This window comes from Xenia sp. Carnegie-2017, unplaced genomic scaffold, assembly GCF_021976095.1.
Source record: "Xenia sp. Carnegie-2017 unplaced genomic scaffold, XeniaSp_v1 HiC_scaffold_21, whole genome shotgun sequence".
In the NCBI taxonomy this organism is placed as follows: domain Eukaryota; kingdom Metazoa; phylum Cnidaria; class Anthozoa; order Malacalcyonacea; family Xeniidae; genus Xenia; species Xenia sp. Carnegie-2017.
In genome coordinates, this window is record NW_025813484.1 from 6,125,277 (window position 1) to 6,144,543 (window position 19,267).

Genomic DNA, 19,267 nt, shown 5'->3' on the forward strand with positions numbered 1-19,267 from the left:
CACACACTTCTCAAGGATAACTAAGGACAACGCTACACTAGGATAACTAGGGACAACACTACGCAAGGATAACTAAGGACAACACTACACAAGGATAGTTAAGGACAACACTACACAAGGATAACTAAGGACAACGCTACACTAGGATAACTAAGGACAACGCTACACAAGGATAGTTAAGGACAACACTACACAAGGATAACTAAGGACAACGCTACACTAGGATAACTAAGGACAACGCTACACTAGGATAACTAGGGACAACACTACGCAAGGATAACTAACGACAACACTACACAAGGATAACTAAGGACAACGCTACACAAGGATAACTAGGGACAAAACTACAGAAGAATAACTAGGGACAACACTACACAAGGATACTAGGGACAACGCTACACAAGGATAACTAGGGACAACGTTACACAAGGATAACTAGGGACAACACTACACAAGGATAACTAAGGACAACGCTACACAAGGATAACTAGGGACAAAACTACAGAAGAATAACTAGGGACAACACTACACAAGGATACTAGAGACAACGCTACACAAGGATAACTAGGGACAACGCTACACAAGGATAACTAGGGACAACACTACACTAGGATAATTAAGGACAACGCTACACAAGGATAACTAGGGACAACACTACACTAGGATATCTAAGGACAACGCTACACAAGGATAACTAGGGACAACGCTACACAAGGATAACTAGGGACAACACTACACTAGGATATCTAAGGACAACGCTACACAAGGATAACTAGGGACACACTACACAAGGATAACTAGGGACAACACTACACAAGGATAACTAGGGACAACACTACACAAAGATAAATTTTCATTCGTGCAAACTGTGAAAAAGATCACCTTTTGCTTTCTTTTGCTTCAACTGTTTGGTCGCGAGTACGAATCTCGTTAAATGCGGCACTAATCTCCGATTGCATCTCTTCAAAGTACGTTCGATAAAACCCGACATTGCTCGACTTGTCAACACAATCTTCAAGACACGATGGGACACTTATCTCAGTATCTAGTACATCAATCTGCTGTGCGGAGTGCGAGGAGCCTTGGTTCGGTTGAGCTGCAATGTTCACCCCAAATATCGCTCGCAACGTCTTAAAATATAACATCGTCACATCTTAAATCGGTGTTTGACTCCGAGTCAAAGCTACTTCGAAAAAAGGATTCAATAAATTCAACAAGAAAGAGTTTTAACCTGTTGAACACAAAGAAAAGTTGTCGCTGCTTCGCATTTCACAGTGGCTTGGAAGTACCCTATTATTTCCTCCATATTCTACGTAAAAATACGAGAGAAATCTGAACGATTAAAACGAAACAATGCGATAAAAAAATTTATTCAACTGCCTTTATCGGGGCCAGAGAAAAAACTCCTTTAGATAGTTAAATCGAGCATTTGCAATATATTTGATAGATAGAAAATTTTATGTTCGTGGGTTTTTTGGGCCTAGTAGCTGGTGACTTCGCGCCGGAAGTGACGTAAAAAGGAGAAAACGCAGTTCTTCTTTCCAAACGCTTTATTTTTCGCTCAAACAATGTCGTCAAACTATACAACTATGCAGCATCGTAAATTTGTAGTTCTGTTTTTAAAGAGGATTGGCTAAAATAGCTTTATTCGGTATAATGAAAGCTATATCTTCAATGTATGTGTTTTCCTTTTTACGTCACATCCGGTACAGAGTCACCAAGTTTTACGCCACAAAAACCCACGAAAATGAAATTTTTGAATGGTTTAAACTCGGGAGTATCGATACATTTTTGTGGATCGTAGATCGTCCAGGTTAGTGGAGTCCTGAGAACCACTGTCGGTGTTGATGTTGACTGACGTTTACTCCTCATTTGGCTCTGAAGATGACTACCGCTAAGGTTGTCGAAACGTCAGTCAACAACAACAAAAACAGTCCTTCTCAAGAGTCCACTAACCTGGACGATCTACATCCACAAACATATAAAATTTTTGTTATACCAAATATATTACAAAAATATTCAAAAATTCGATTTAACGATCTAAAGAAGATATTTCCCTGACCTTGATATACGCATTTTAACATTCAAATATCGACTCACTTTTCCAAGGTCTGAGAATGTCACTAGCTCCAGTAGCATTGCAAACACGGTCAAAATTGTTTTTAACAACTTCACAAATTTCTCTTCTTCATTAAACTTTAAGTTGACCTGTTTGGAAAAGAAATAATATTACTCCGTAGTGTTTCCACATCAGTACGTAGTGTTTCCACATCAGTACATAGTGTTTCCACATCAGTACATAGTATTTCCACATTAGTACGTAGTGTTTCCACATCAGTACATAGTATTTCCACATTAGTACGTAGTGTTTCCACATCAGTACGTAGTGTTTCCACATCAGTACGTAGTGTTTCCACATCAGTACGTAGTGTTTCCACATCAGTACGTCGTGTTTCCAAAACACATCATGTTCCAAAACGCACCATTGTCATTACTACGATTGTTTACTTTAGTTACCTTGTTTACCTTTGCTTAATTTGTTTACATAAACCAAGATTGTTTACATGAACTAAGATTGTTTACAAAGACCAAGATTGCTTGTATCTAGTTTACCTTTACCTACTTAGTTTACCTTTACCTAGATTGTTGACATTTAAGAAGATTGTTTACTTTTGTCTAAATTGTTTACTTTTACCTCGATTGCTAACCTTTACCTAGATTGTTTACCTTTACTTAGATTGTTTACCTTTACTTAGATTGTTTACTTTTACCAAAAGTGTTTAAATTTACCTAGATTGTTTACCTTTACCTACATTGTTCACCTTTACCTATATTGTCCACCTTTACCTAGATCGTTTACCTTTACCTAGATTGTTTACCTTTACCTAGATTGTTTACCTTTACCAAGATTGTTTACCGTTACCTAGATTGTTTATCTTTACCTAGATTGTTTACATTTACCTAGATTGTTTACATTCACCTAGATTGTTAACCATTACCTTGTAATTTGAAAATACACCTTTCACTGTTTCATAAAGTCGATGATAATGTGGCAAATGATGAAATTGCCCTAAGAAAACACCAGACGCACTCAACTTTCCCTCATTTTCGCCAGTCTTTCCAGTCGATCCTTTCTCTACCGAAATGTTGACTGCATCAGCAGATCCTTCGGTATTTCTTCTCGATCGATTTATGAGTCTTTTTGGACTTGAAACGTTTGTTGATGGTGACGATGATGTAGTCAAGGTTTGGACAGCAGCCCCGGGAATAGGAGTTGGCGACTTGTCTTTGTCCTTACTCAGTAATAAAGGCTGTTGATTTGGACGAAATATACGATTTTAATTTTTTTTAAGAAAGTTAAAAAACCAGAACATATTTCAACAATAGCACGCATGTCGAAACTATATATTTATGATACTAGACACACTAGGAGATAAACGTCTTGCATTTGAAACATGTGCTTTTGTTTCAAGACTCATTCAGAATCTTGAAACACATAAATAAATTAGCAAACCCAGCCCGATCTCTTACTCCTGCAATGCAAATGTTTAAAACAAAATATTATTCATTTCTTTCGAAAATTAATTCAATTCGTTGTCTCTCAAGTGATTGCATACAAAAATATTTGCATTGTAGCAGTGAAAAACAGACTGACTTCGCTGCTGTGTAAACATAATGTTCACTATAGGAACTAAAGTTGCCGTAACTCGAATGGTCTAAATGTAGACGAAAGCTGCTCCTACGGAGCTGTTACAGCTTATTCATGTTTTTGTTGTGACATCATGCCAAGGATGCTAATGCAGCATCATGGGAAACATTTACATACAAACCTTTGAACTATGAGCTCCTGGAGTGATATTGTCAATAACGTGAAAAAAGATATTCAGTAATCTGAAAAAAAAGAAAGATTTTCTATCAAACATAATCAATATTTTGTCACAAAAATTCCCACTGAACTCAACACCATTGGAACGCTATCTCCCGTCAAGATTTGAAGCAAGCAATTCAACTAGTGCCAATTTTTCCACATGCCCCCGAAGAAAAAAATCATCACAAAAAGCTAAAATGTTTGTCTTAGAGATAAAAATTTGACTTCCAGTTAGTACCATATTTACGTAGAGGCACAATTGAAGCAAGAAAATCGAGCGCAGAGAACAAAACGTTTTTAATATATACATGTTTTGGCAAACTTATTCCATCAGTGTGAATGAATCATATGTTACAAAATGTGATACACAAGCAGCAATAGTAACTTATCATTATTTATAAATTCGTAATCTTGTAACAGCATTCATTCACACTGATAATGGCATAAGTTTGCCGAAACATGTCTGTAATAACCCTTTCTTGCGCAACGTTGCTTCAGAGCAACAATCAATGAACAAGATGGAATTCTACGGCCCAAAAAAATTCATGCAGTAAAGTAATAAAAAAGTGTGTACTCTACATATATTTAGTAGTCCAATGCCTATATCCACAGTTTCGAACTTACCGCAAAATGTGGACAAAAACTTTGTCGGCAAGTTCTGAAATTGAAGAATCGCCAAATATGGCCCATTGACGTGCGGAGTCTGGGCACGAGGAACGACGTTGACCAATAGAAAGAGCACTGCTCGCAATTCCGAGCAAAAGTTTACCAACCACCTGGAAAAGAAGACAACGACAAGCACTAAGACATTTTAATGATCAATGTTCATTAGCGTAAAATATACAGAATATAAGTATGTATGTAAACATACATAAACAGTAGGTGGCCATACGTTTTTTTATTGAGTTTACCATATGGCCACTTTTCTCAACTGCCCATTGTATATGTCATAGCTACAAATTTCTCCATTATCCACGATCAGAGGTTTGTCAAATTATTAAAAGCCAATGTAGTCATAACAATAAGCCATAATACAAGGTAAAACATACTCTATTTGACGTACATTAAAAATTTATATGGTTAATTGGTAATCAGCTTACCAAAAGAGCGTTTTCGTGCCCTGGAACGTTCAAGGTGAGCCAAGATGACGTCATCATTTCCACAAGAAATGCGAGTGCACCACCGCCATTGTTGCAGAGTACGGACGAGATTTGTGGCTGCGAAGACTCAGGCGAGAGTGATTTTCCTGTAGGCGAAGGACTACGCGTGATGGCGTGCACGTCACAGGACCAGCACTTTGGCCAACAGGAGACTGGGTAGGAGTTAGCGAGCAAACTGAGGGATTCACAATAACCCAACTAGAAAAACATCTGAAGATTGATTAGAAATGGAACTCGACCGCGCAATGTTATACATAGAAAGAAAACAGAATAAAAATCATATATAGCGAGAAATACAATACATCATTCAAAAATGTACATGGATGCAAATACATCATTGAAAATGAAGAAGGATTTCTGCAAAGTGTTTGGAAATAAAGTGACACAAACATACACTTACCAGGCCATTTTTTGACGTAGGAACATTAAGTCGCTGACTGAGAGCTGCAACGATTCTTGACAAGTTTGTCTTGATGACAGAATTTTCATAAATTTTTCTCCGACCTCCAAAATATTTTCCTAAAATAGCAATGACGATGCTTCAACTTTCGCTTTGTATACGTGTAACACAAGTTATACGAATGAGTATTGCTTACGTATTGTATACGTGTAACACAAGTTATACGAATGAGTATTGCTTACGTATTGTATACGTGTAACACAAGTTATACGAATGATATACACGTCACACAATTACACACGTGTCATACAAGTTATACATTTTGTACATGTTACACAAGTTACACACGCGTATATAAGTTGAACGTGTTATACATGTTACACAAGTTACACACGCGCATATGAGTTGAACCTGTATATACTTTACCCAAGAAACACACGTGTCATAAAAGTTACACGTGTAATACATGTTACAGGCGTGTTAAAAATATTACACGCGATGCATGTATGTGACAAAACTTGCAATTTACCAAAGTTCCTTTTTGCAACAGCAAGCCATGGCTTTCGACTTCCACCGCCACCATCATCAAAATACATCTGTCGAACCAATCTAAGTAAGGAAAAAACGTATTCATGTCGAAAATTTCGCGCGAAATAAAACACCGCTTCAGAGTTCGGACCTAACTATATGACCGTGAGGATGAACCTACTTTACGAGCGTGTTTGCCGCTTCAGTTCTAACTCTTTGATCATCATCAGAAAGTAAAAATAAAATGACATCATAGAAATAAGTCTTTTGAAGATTGCCATCCTGTCGATAAAAAGGAAAACGGCATTGAAATGAAAAGTGTGTGCGCTCACGGTGAACGAAATCGATTTGCTGTGTGATTCACGATATTTATTGTATAAAATAAAAATGCTGATATTATAGTATACCACGGATTTCGCGAAACCACATTCACTTTCATGAAAAGCAATCAAACTATAAAAAACGACACAAAGAAGTAACAAAAATGGAGTGTATTCTTAACAATGAAGAAATTCTTAAGTTTATTCGGGGCCATATTATTTTAATACCTGAAGTCAAACACTTGTAATATTTGCAAAAGTTCCACCTAACGAAGAATGTATAAAAATGCCTTTGCAACGACCATTGACAAAAATCAGAGATTACTTCAAACAGACGGCAAGATGGACGCACTGTTTCATACCTTTACAAGCCAGTAGGAGTTTTGTCTAAGTTGCACCAATTTATAGCATAGTTGTAGAATTCTGGCCGATTGAGGACAAAAACATAGAGCGGGAAGACATTGCTGATTAAAATAGACAACAAATGGCGATTATGGCATTGATGTAAGCAATGGTAAGTATTGACAGGAAATATGAAAGTTCACTGAACTGAATGTAACTGGAATGCTACTTCCCGCCAAAATTTGAAGCTGGCAATTCAACTAGTCCCAATGTTCCAAACTTTCCACGCACGGCCGAAAGAAAGTTCATTTACCACGATAAGCTAGAATGCTGGATTTGACCGCCAGACACGGGTGTCTTCGGGTTAAAATTTGGTAGCAAGCAAGTACAGGTATGTTTATATAAAGATAGCCTTCCAGTTATATTTAGTTCAATGGGCTTGTTACACAGTGTAGCCACCAGCGCGATAACTGAGGAAGGTGAGGCAAGTCAGCGTTGCAAACTTGCCCGAGATCGCTTGGATTGATTAAATCACTTAAGACTGTTTTGGAATTTTTATTCTAAAAATCATTTTTAGGACTTTGGTGCATTTTTGAGAAGGAGAATTTCACGATTTAGTGTTTTGGGAGAATAACTATTTTTAGAAATTGATTAACTAATAAGCGATTCTCCCTTCCCCCCACCCCCCTGTAACAAAGATAAAAGTTGCTACCAAAATGAATGAGTTCAACAGCTAAAACGGACCGAAATTCTGACGTACGAAATCACAGTCTACATAACAGCGCAGTGACTCGTCTTTCTCTCAGGGAACCTGGGAACGAAAGTAACAGAATTGGGATTTATTGAGGAACCTCGGGTTATTTATGGAGCTTATTGAAAATTTTTAACAAATTACAGTCTGCAACGCCGGAGCAAATATTCATAATGCATGTTTTGCCGTATTAATTTTCTTTGAAATCAATTCTTTTTACGGATTATAGCATGCATATATGAACATGGACAACCCTCTCTACTTAGCAAGTTTACGATTAGCGACGCGTCCTTAGACGACGTATGTGAGACTGGGTTCTAAGGCGGTCAGTGCGTTGTCGTTTTAGACCAAAAAGTTTGTTACGATTTGACAACCAAACGTGGCGCAAAGGGTTCGAAAGTTTATAAGTTTAACTGCACGAAATCACGGTATAAACTAAAAGGGTTTAACAAAGTTACAATAAAACGGAAAATAGCCTTATTTTGACCAACGTTTTTGCAGGAAGTTTACCTCTGAAATCCTACGTTGGCTTTGCGACGTAAAAAAGCCGAATTGTTGCAGAGCGATTGGTGACAACCCAGCAAATGGTATGGCAACGTAACCGCGCTAGAACCCAGTCTCACGTACGTCGTTTTCCTGACGCGTCGTGAATCGTGAACTCACTATTATCTTGATGGCGACGCAACTGCTGTTGTTTGATGCAATGATATGAAAAGTTCACCTTTATAGCTGTGCAGACCAATCGTACGGTCACTGACGATTCATCGACGACAAATTTTTCAAGCATATCGAGCAGCACAGAAATTCGAAGGGTAACTGAAAATCGATGGGATATATATAAATGCACAATGTATTCATATGTTGCTAAGGATAAGTCACGTGGTAAAAGCATGGTCTCTCACGTGTTCCATAGTTTCCACTGGATTGTGAGCACCACGTCTCGAAGTCATACCTGTAAAAAGCAAATTTTTCTTACATTAGAACAATAGGTATGTATAAATGATGCAAGGGAAACGCCAGCAAGGTTCACACTTCTTGCCTTGCATATCGTTACTTTGAGTTAGTGGCGTAGCCAGCCCGCTTATTTTTTACACCGCCCAGTGAGCTGTAATATAAGCTGGAACGCTAACCTCGTCGCCATTTTTGAAACCCAAAATGAAGCGAGTTATTTAGAAATTCAATGATATTACATCAAAAATAAACAAGGATATACATAAAGTTTCACCACACGAGACTTAGTAACAGTAATAAACACAAAAAACTCGAATATAAATGCATCTTAGCGTTCCATTTTATTTTTCAGTTCAGTGGTTAAACGTCATTAACCATCCAATGTTCGTTGCGACAAATGTGGAGCGATCACGAAGATGAAACAGAATCTCAAAAACCAAACTCGGGCCTTAAAGGGTTAATCTAATGTAAAACGATAGCAGACGTGACATCTATATCACGCAAGACAAAGTTAGCGAATCACGAGTCCTAATCACCAGTAATGGAGCTAGCGTTTACATTACTGTTAACTTGTTCTTCAATACAAGTATAGTACACAGTATACAGAATCTAGCTACAGTACACAGTATACAGAATCTAGCTACAGTACACAGTATACAGAATATAGCTACAGTACACAGTATACAGAATATAGCTACAGTACACAGTATACAGAATATAGCTACAGTACACAGTATACAGAATCTAGCTACAGTACACAGTATACAGAATATAGCTACAGTACACAGTATACAGAATATAGCTACAGTACACAGTATACAGAATCTAGCTACAGTACACAGTATACAGAATATAGCTACAGTACACAGTATAAAGAATCTAGTTACAGTACACAGTATACAGAATCTAGCTACAGTACACAGTATACAGAATCTAGCTACAGTACACAGTATAAAGAATATAGCTACAGTACACAGTATACAGAATCTAGCTACTACAGTATACAGAATATAGCTACAGTACACAGTATACAGAATATAGCTACAGTACACAGTATACAGAATCTAGCTACAGTACACAGTATACAGAATATAGCTACAGTACACAGTATACAGAATATAGCTACAGTACACAGTATACAGAATATAGCTACAGTACACAGTATACAGAATCTAGCTACAGTACACAGTATACAGAATCTAGCTACAGTACACAGTATACAGAATCTGGCTACAGTACACAGTATACAGAATATAGCTACAGTACACAGTATACAGAATCTAGCTACAGTAGGTCCACTTCGCCGTGCAGTTGGCTGCTGTATATTCAATTAGATTACTGGCCGTCGTTAGCCATTTCATCATTCCTATTGGTTAAAAAAGGCAATTGACTGGCTGCCACTATGGTAATTACTAATTACATGCGTGATAAGATATGCGTGGCACGAAAAATTAAATGGAGTGGCTCTAGTGTATATTCACTATACTGTGATGCAAAATTTTTTGTGATCACCAACTGTAAAAACGGTAAATATCTAAAGATATAAACAACAATTAAGCTCTGAAAGTTAGATGTGAAGCTTGCACAAACCCCCCGACATACGTCACATTCGTTTGGGCTGTCGTAAAAATTATACAGGTTTATTCAAAATGAATTCACTTTAGAGCTTGTATTTTGTGTGGGGAAGTTTTTTCCTACCAAAAACAATACAATTCATAAAAGACGATATCATGACGGAGTTTGAAGCAGTTTGGCAGCTGTATAATTTATACAACAGCTGAAGCGGATGTGACGTATTCGGAAGCAAGCTTTTCTTCAATAACGCATAGACTGATAAAACAAATACGCGTCTACAACGTGGGCTACTTTAAGTAGAACTATGTACCTTGATGCGGTCAGAGATGACTGCAGGAAGTTTCCTATGAGGAGCGAAAGACTGCCACGTATGATGGGATCGTGATGACTCTCATACAACAGCACCTCTCGTATCCACTGCTCACCTTCATCACCCTGCACGTCCTCGTTATCAGGTCGAACACGAGCGAGAAAGCACTGCGGGTAAATCTTGCATATGGCAGCCAAGCAATTCAAGGCCAGAGACTTTACGCTCACGCGCACTTTGCGGTCGGAGATCATCTCGCCACTTTTCCCGGAGAGCAAAAACGAGCACATTACCCTGGCACAATGGAGCATTGGAACACCGTCACACACAACTGGATCAATCGTGAATCCTTGATCGACACCGCGATCATCCGTCTCCACATCCCGATGACCATTCGCTGACATTGTCTCGTGTTCACCCATAGTTTTGTCTAAATCATCGGTCGAACTGACCTGCGTTACAATATCACTCGCGTTGGAATCAGATCTACGATGATCTAATTCAAAGTCGGTGTCTGCATCAAGCGAGTTCGATACGTCGGTTCCCTCCTCGGAGACCTGGGACTCCGTATCTTTCATCAGTTCAGAGGCTGTGGATTCGGGTGCTTGTGCTCCAGCCGGTTGTGAAAAATGCCGGCGTAGCTCTTGTATATCAGCGACGCTCGTGCCAGTCTTTTTATCATTCACTCCGTCGACAATGCTATCACCTAGACTATCTTCGATACCAGAGTCTGGTTGTGAGACAAGGCTGTCGATGTCGTCGAATGAAGAGCTCGCCAAGCTATCTGAGAACATGGAATTTAAAACTATAAAATTATACCACAGAAAATTAACATCTCCAGTGATTTTTGTGCAAGATATGCACGCAGTGTGTACTGTACTATAAAGTGGAACGCTAACTGAGCTTCCATCTTTGTGAAGACAAAAATGACGCTAGTTTTTCTGCGTTTTTAGAAATTCCAATACATTATTTTGAAAATTAACAACGATATACGAAAAGTTTTACCACACGAGATTTAGTTATAAACAGAAAAACTCAGATATGAATGCATCTTAGCTGGCTTCAAAATGACTCGCAGAACTAGCATTTGAGTTAGCGTTCCAGTTTATATTACAGATCAGTGGCTCACGTCATTAACCCTTTGCGGTTCGCTGTGACCATTAATATGTAGATTACATGGATCGTGCATTCTCAATATTGTTAGTGCAAAATTTGAAACCGGATGTAGACAGCTATAAATAGATGCGCCGCCATATTGAACAGTCCCACTCATAATAATCTATAGTAAAGAACCACGATAGCAATGAATTTTGGAGCGCATTGGACTTATACACCCTAAAAAATCTTTCAACGTGAAACTAGAAGCATTCTCTTGCGATAGTATCTCTCAAATGGTGTCTCGAATAAATCCTTTCTTAATAGTACAACTGCTTCCTACACTAAATCTTGTTAAAGCTAATACTTAGCAGTTTTGTCAATGCATCATAAGAGACGCCTCTCGCAATTTTTCATAACAGAAGTTGATATAATTTTTATGTCAACCTCGTGAAGTGGGACTGTTCAATATGGCCGCCTTCCAACATGTAATATACATATCAATGGATGTGACTAATGTAGAGCGATCTTGAAGGCAAATGAAACTCAATTTAGAAAAACAATCGATGTCAAACGATAGCAGACGTGCAACCTGTATCAAGCGACAAAGTTAGCAAATCTCGACTCTCGCAAACCTGACCGCAAGCAAAGAGGTATATGAAGAAATATTCCATAGAGAGGTGACCTCCATTAAAGACGCAGCTGGGAGCAAGTTCAATGTGTTCAACACTTCAGCCCTCTATAGCCCGCTGTGAGAAATTTGAAACATTCAAGAAACCAAATGAAAGTCGATCTAAAAAATACCAGTGCCGAAGCTGGAAACACAGGAAATTCCCCTTGCCCCTCAAAATGGCTAGAAGAAGATTCTAAGGAATATCTATCCTGGCGGGGGTGGTGTGTGGTGGTCACCCCAGTCTCCTGCAATGGCTGATTGGCAAATCAAGGAGGCAAAAATCTTATACAAAAATTAACGACGACAATGATTTTCTGTTGTGTTCGATTCTCACAACTAAAATCAAGTTCTACGGCAACACTACCTACAGATAACTACCAAAGACGACAATGACTTTCTGTTGTGTTCGATTCTCACAACTAAAATCAAGTTCTACGCCAACACTACCTACAGATACCTACCAGGGTGTTCTTCACCAGAGACTGGTGCGAGACCGCTGTGGGACAACAGTTGACGGGATAATATTTGAGAGATTGACAGCAGTGTTTGTTGTAAGGTTTCCAAAGCTGCAGTGACGACATTGTGATCCGCGTGCGTCGTTGATAACATAATTAATTTGTACATCTAGAGAGAATAAACCATTTAAATTGTATATTTCTTAAACAGAGTGAAGTTCTTGGCCCTATTAAGAGTGAGTGTCAACCATCATGCTATGCGCGCGTAATTGGCAATTTTTGGAAAGCGCGAAATCAACTGGCAAGAGATTTGTGATTTGATCTTACGTGATATTTGCAATCCTTGTTGAATCATTCAATTTTTAAGTAAAAACAGTTGCTACATGTGATTCTACAATTATTTCGATTTCTTTTTGCAAAAGAGGAAACGTGAAATTATCCCAATCCGAGTGAAATACAGCGAGACAACTATCATAAGTAGATAAACAATCGCACGCAATGCACGACGGTCGACATTCATTATTTGACAAAATTAAAATAAATGTGTTTTAAATAGCAAAGGACGAAATAAAGAGGATACAGCATTTTGAGTTTTCGTGTTCTTATCAACAAAATTCTACCAAAGTAACAGAGAAATATGTATGAAAAGAAAAATGCAGCTGCAGAAAAATATCTGTACTTAGGTTTCACGTTTTAGCAAATGCTGAAATACGACTTTTTTATATTGCCTACCCCCCTGATATGAAAATCTCGAGTCCGATAACCGACTTCTTCGTAACAGCCGCCAGAAAGCCTGTTCAAAAACAGTGAAGAAGGGGAGCAGAATACGAGAACATCCTCTACTTGTGGGACGCTGAATTTTACCTAATACGTACATGACTTATTGTGAAAAAGTAAAGTGGCATGCCGCCCTCCCCCCCCAGCTCCGCGGTTCATATTACGCAGGCCACAAAGCGAAACCTAACAAGAGTTGACCTAACGACTGTCATGTTATTCAGTGCTACAAACTCTCTCAGAAACTCACGAAGCACAAGTTCTCCTCACCGTCTGTATTTGTAAAAATTATAGCATGGGTGAGTTTAAAAGGAATTTTACCTTAAGGAGTTGTTTTTCATCTTTCTCCAACTGCTCCTCTTTGTCGTTTCGTTTCTGCTGACGAGTCACGCCGAAGCTTCCGCGCATGACAACATCACAGTCTTCGTCTGTATTGCCAAGATGAGGAACTATATGTCGTAGACACAGTAAGACACCGCAGTAATCAGGAGATTTTTGATCCGACGAGAAAGGAAACATTGATTCTGAAAGCAGCATAACGCAGAAAAATTGTTGTAGACAACGAACAAGTGAAAGAAGATTAAAACGCAAGCAATATCGCTAATTTACTGTAATACGTAGAAAATAGTTTTGCAACTACAATGATCACAACAAATCAACAACAGGAAAATAAAGAGTTTGATGAATATAATCTTCGAGAAGGTTAAAAACACACAAGCTCTGAAATATTACATATTCTCTGAAAGTACATATTCTCTCAACGCACATATTATCTGAAAGTGCAAATTACTTTGAACACACATATTCTCCGAAAGTACACGTTCTCTGAACGCACATATTCTCCGAAAGTACACGTTCTCTGAACGCACATATTCTCCGAAAGTACACGTTCTCTGAACGCACATATTCTCCGAAAGTACACGTTCTCTGAACGCACATATTCTCCGAAAGTACACGTTCTCTGAACGCACATATTCTCCGAAAGTACACGTTCTCTGAACGCACATATTCTCCGAAAGTACACGTTCTCTAAACGCACATATTCTCCAAAAGTACTCGTTCTCTGAACGCACATATTCTCCGAAAGTACACGTTCTCTGAACGCACATATTCTCCAAAAGTACTCGTTCTCTGAACGCACATATTCTCCGAAAGTACACGTTCTCTGAACACACATATTCTCCGAAAGTACACGTTCTCTGAACGCACATATTCTCAAAAGTACTCGTTCTCTGAACGCACATATTCTCCGAAAGTACACGTTCTCTGAACACACATATTCTCCGAAAGTACACGTTCTCTGAACGCACATATTCTTCAAAAGTACTCGTTCTCTGAACGCACATATTCTCCGAAAGTACACGTTCTCTGAACGCATATTCTCCGAAAGTACACGTTCTCTGAACACGTATATTCTCCGAAAAAAGCGCATTCTCTAAAAGTACGCATTCTCTAAGTGCGTATATTCTCTAAAAGTACACAATCTATGAAAAAAGCAATGCATTCCCTGAACGTATATATTCTCTAAAAGTACACAATCTATGAAAAAAGCAATGCATTCCCTGAACGTATATATTCTCTAAAAGTACACAATCTATGAAAAAAGCAATGCATTCCCTGAACGTATATATTCTCTAAAAGTACACAACCTATGAAAAAAGCTATGCATTCCTGAACGTATATATTCTCTAAAAGTACACAATCTATGAAAAAAGCTATGCATTCCTGAACGTATATATTCTCTAAAAGTACACAATCTATGAAAAAAGCAATGCATTCCTTGAACGTATATATTCTCTAAAAGTACACAATCTATGAAAAAAGCTATACACTCCCTGAACGTATATATTCTCTAAAAGTACACAATCTATGAAAAAAGCTATACACTCCCTGAACGTATATATTCTCTGAAAGTACACAATCTATGAAAAAAGCTATGCATTCCCTGAACGTATATATTCTCTAAAAGTACACAATCTATGAAAAAAGCAATGCATTCCCTGAACGTGTACATTCTCTAAAAGTAGACAATCTATGAAAAAAGCTATGCATTCCCTGAACGTGTACAATCTCTAAAAGTGCACACTCTGAAAGTACATAGTCCTACCTAATAACACATGAATGGTCCAAGACAAAAAAATTGACGGTCTTCGCGTATTAATACAAATCATTGCTATAGACGTGGCAGCAGTACGGCGAGTGGTCGTTGATGGCGCATTGATGTTTTGAAGAAAAGACTTGAGTAAAACCTATTGAACATTTATTAAAAAGACATCATTACATGACTGCTTTATACAGTTGAAACCATAGACTGTCTTTTTGAAAGAGAGAGAGGGTGGAGTCTGGAGTAATATCCCCTCAAATCATCAGTTTACACACACACCATGTTTTCAACCCTGCAAAATATTCAACCTCCCTTCTCATGTTGCTCATAATACCCGCATTGGTTTCGAGATGCATTTGGTCTTACCCCAATTCGTTACCAGCTCGCCCCTCTCCTAAAACTTGGGGAACCACACTAGTAAATACGTAATATACTATTTGCCATAAGAATGTCCAAGTATTTCACCTTTGTTTCTTTATCATTCATGAACGCTCCGAGAACAGGCATAATTTGTTTCATAGTTTGTGCCAAAGTTTCCTAAATACGTCGCAAATTGAGTTCTAACAAATAACGAATGCCAATGCAGCCATTGTACTGACAAAACAACCATGCTTTTCCTTTGCAAGGTATAATTTGATACCAGGATAAATGATCGATTACCTGAACAGGTTCCTCGGTCCTTTGGCAAATTCTTGCAATGCATGGTAGAAGATTTGTGATGAATGGCCTGAACAAGTGAGAAAAAATTGCAAGCAATTGTAGCTTGAACCTGGGAGTATCGTTACATGTTTGTAGATGTAGATCGTCCAAATTGGTAGAGTTCCGAGAAGGACTGTTTTTGTTATTGTTGACTGACGTTTCGACAACCTTAGCGGTAGTCATCTTCAGAGTCAAATGAGGAGTAAACGTCAGGTTAGCCGTATTTGTTATCTGGTTTGTACGTCATCGTATTGTGTGTACCCAAATTTCCTGTACTGCCGTTAAGGTTGTCGAATCGTCAGTAAACATCAACATGAACAGTCCTTCTCGGGACTTTAGCTACTAACGTGGACGACTACTTTTGACTCTGAAGATGACTATCGCTAAGGTTGTCGAAACGTCAATCAACAACAACAAAAACAGTCCTTCTCAGGACTATACCAACCTGGACGATCGACATTTACAAACATGTAACGTGGACGATCTACATCTTCAAGCATGTAATTCTTTGTAGTATAAAAAATAGCACTTTAAAAATCTCAACTAACCTGCACTTTTGAGGACGTATCAAACAAGAGATTTCGGCAAACTTCGAGAGGGCCGCACGAAGGCATCTCGCATTTCCGTTCTGCAAAACAAAGTATGTTAATGCCGCCTAATTTAAGTTGCCAAATCAATCCAAGAAAGACAGATGTAGCCATGCGATTTAAACTATTTATTCATATTAAATTGGATGTGTGCTATCGTAAACAAACATTCAAATGACATAAACACTAGTGGAAGCTTTATCCCCTTGCATAGCTATCGTAAACAAACATTCAAATGACATAAACACTAGTGGCAGCTTTATCCCCTTGCATAGCTATCGTAAACAAACATTCAAATGACATAAACACTAGTGGCAGCTTTATCCCTTGCATAGACCGTAAACAAACATTCAAATTACACTAGTGAGCACTCAATGATTATCTTGTCTAAGAAATGACGCACATTAGAGGGGCCTAGAGGGCATTGCAGCCCCGCCTTTGGTGAAATATGTATAGCAAGCCGATCCATGAACTGATTGGGGATAAAAATAATAACACGACGAAAGTGCGTCCCAGAATGTAAAGCCTGCGAAGTTTTGGGGGGATTGTGAACCTCTGAGAGTCAGGTTTTGCTTTCGACACATTGTTCAATAATATACACGGCAATTAAACTCAGCATCAAGTTATGTTACAAGCCTATTTCAGCACACCCATTCCAAACAGGGTCTCCAGTCCTTCATTGACAAACTATTTTAACGATCCAAATTGGATGCTCTTGAAATTCATACAATATTCGTACAATATCAGAATAGGAAAGCAATGCTAGGACGGAATCTTTAATTTTGTGCACATATAAAATTAATGCACATGAAAACCTTTTTGATTTCTTTGTAAAGTTCAACATGAATTCGGGCAACATTTTGATCCATGAATCCCTAAATAATTTACAAACATAGAGAACAAAATTTAATGACACCAAGAACAAGAACCAGAAGCATCTTATTCTTTCTATGATAAAAACTATTTATATTTTGGTGAAATAACAGCAGGAGTATCCAAAAAAATAAGGTTGAGAAAACTGCAGCCAATGCTTTGCAATGTGACAAAAGTATGTCCAATAAAGATTAATGTCCAATCAAGGTTATTATCAAAGATTCTCAATAATTGTATCAATTTTCATTTTTGTTCAAATCAAAACATTCTTTTCGAGCAGTCAGTTCTCAATTCATTTCAGTATTGTATGAAGCTGATAGCTTGGTCTCAAAAGGTGTTTATATTCTTAGTGGATTCAAATTATATATCATCCTTATTACATATATATCATCCTTGTGTTTGCATTAGTCTGTGCAAAATAATCTGAGCTCAAACATTCAAATTAATCAGTCATTCAAATGCAAATCAATCATGAATACATTTTAGAGGAAAAATGTATTGTACCACTTGAGATGTTTGCGAGAACTCTTGAGCAGGTGCAACCCTTGACCTTCGGTCTCAGGCTAGCACTGATCTGCTCTCGAGTTCTCCCAAAGGTCTCCTCTGTTTGCATAAGCCTGTGCAAACAAAGTAAACATTTTTTATTTCTTTATTGCAAATCACTATAAATAAAGCCCTGCTCCTAAAATACCATTCTAAGAATAGCACTGCAGTATTGCTTAGTATAAAATAGACTTTTAATAGAAGTGATATTTTAGCTTAACTCAAGAAATCATCAGACTAATACAGATTCCAAAATAACTATTATGAGTATACATATTCAGAATCACATTCAAAGCATCCCATACATTAATAATATTTAGTTATGCACCTGTTAAATAACACAAAATAGTTTATATTCATACATTTTTAGCTAAAATCACACCTACAACAGTCTGAATATGTTTGGACGTAAGACAAAATGTCACTTTCCATAATAAATCCTATAAACTAAATGGCTACAATTAAAATATTGTGTTGGGTACTGATCTCTATGATTTTTTTACAAGGAAAATCTCCTGCACATATAACTACATAATAATTTGATACCTTAATAATATGGTTAATACTGTCCCCGGCGACAAGACGAACATCAGAATCTTCATCGTCACAAAATAATATCAACGTTTCGATAGCAACTGCAACAATTTTTCCATACTCTGGTAGGTTTCTTTCACAGGTCATAAAATCAATACAGTAAGTGGTGATGCTTGCTTTTTCTTTCTAATACTTAAAGTAACTATAATTCATTTTATACCTTAACAATCGAGAACATGTCAAATCTCCTATTGTGTTCAAGTAAACAATTCTCTCCTTTTTGGACAGTGTTGAGTCTTTCCTTCTACAACATAAAAAAACATAATTTGAATGAACTTGAATGCTTTTGCAATCCATTCAAAATAAACAATAAAAGTCTTGTGTCCCTCTTCTTTTCAAGTAAAATAGTAGTCTTGTGTCCCCCAAGATTATTCAAGGCAAAAAATAGTCTTGTTTCCCCATTATTATTCAAGGTAAATCAATAGTACTCTTTGTGTCCCCCAAGATTATTCAAGGCAAAAAATAGACTTGTGTCCCCATCATTATTCAAGGTAAATCAATAGTAGTCTTGTGTCCCCAAGATTATTCAAGGCAAAAAATAGTCTTGTGTCCCATTATTATTCAAGGTAAATCAATAGTAGTCTTGTGTCCCCAAGATTATTCAAGGCAAAAAATAGTCTTGTGTCCCCATTATTATTCAAGGTAAATCAATAGTACTCTTTGTGTCC

The 19,267-nt window shown here is 37.7% G+C and overlaps 1 protein-coding gene across 3 annotated transcripts in view; it reads right to left on the bottom strand.

Moving 5' to 3' along the window:
- LOC124443716 (huntingtin-like) overlaps positions 1-19,267 on the bottom strand; it is a 54,331-nt gene that overhangs the window by 33,090 nt on the left and 1,974 nt on the right. For all 3 annotated transcript variants that reach the window (XM_046994224.1, XM_046994223.1, XM_046994222.1), the window contains exons 2-26: positions 18,760-18,843; positions 18,552-18,672; positions 17,405-17,464; positions 16,551-16,630; positions 15,964-16,030; positions 15,769-15,840; positions 15,307-15,448; positions 13,521-13,723; positions 12,432-12,594; positions 10,206-10,986; positions 8,272-8,321; positions 8,091-8,185; positions 6,639-6,740; positions 6,505-6,542; positions 6,364-6,409; positions 6,138-6,238; positions 5,958-6,037; positions 5,429-5,547; positions 4,969-5,226; positions 4,493-4,644; positions 3,831-3,891; positions 3,000-3,311; positions 2,101-2,208; positions 1,232-1,309; positions 883-1,130 (exon numbers count right to left, since the gene is read on the bottom strand). In XM_046994224.1, coding sequence (XP_046850180.1) covers positions 883-1,130; positions 1,232-1,309; positions 2,101-2,208; positions 3,000-3,311; positions 3,831-3,891; positions 4,493-4,644; positions 4,969-5,226; positions 5,429-5,547; positions 5,958-6,037; positions 6,138-6,238; positions 6,364-6,409; positions 6,505-6,542; positions 6,639-6,740; positions 8,091-8,185; positions 8,272-8,321; positions 10,206-10,986; positions 12,432-12,594; positions 13,521-13,723; positions 15,307-15,448; positions 15,769-15,840; positions 15,964-16,030; positions 16,551-16,630; positions 17,405-17,464; positions 18,552-18,672; positions 18,760-18,843 — 3,621 coding nt within the window. The remainder of the gene's footprint in view (positions 1-882; positions 1,131-1,231; positions 1,310-2,100; positions 2,209-2,999; positions 3,312-3,830; positions 3,892-4,492; positions 4,645-4,968; positions 5,227-5,428; positions 5,548-5,957; positions 6,038-6,137; positions 6,239-6,363; positions 6,410-6,504; positions 6,543-6,638; positions 6,741-8,090; positions 8,186-8,271; positions 8,322-10,205; positions 10,987-12,431; positions 12,595-13,520; positions 13,724-15,306; positions 15,449-15,768; positions 15,841-15,963; positions 16,031-16,550; positions 16,631-17,404; positions 17,465-18,551; positions 18,673-18,759; positions 18,844-19,267) is intronic.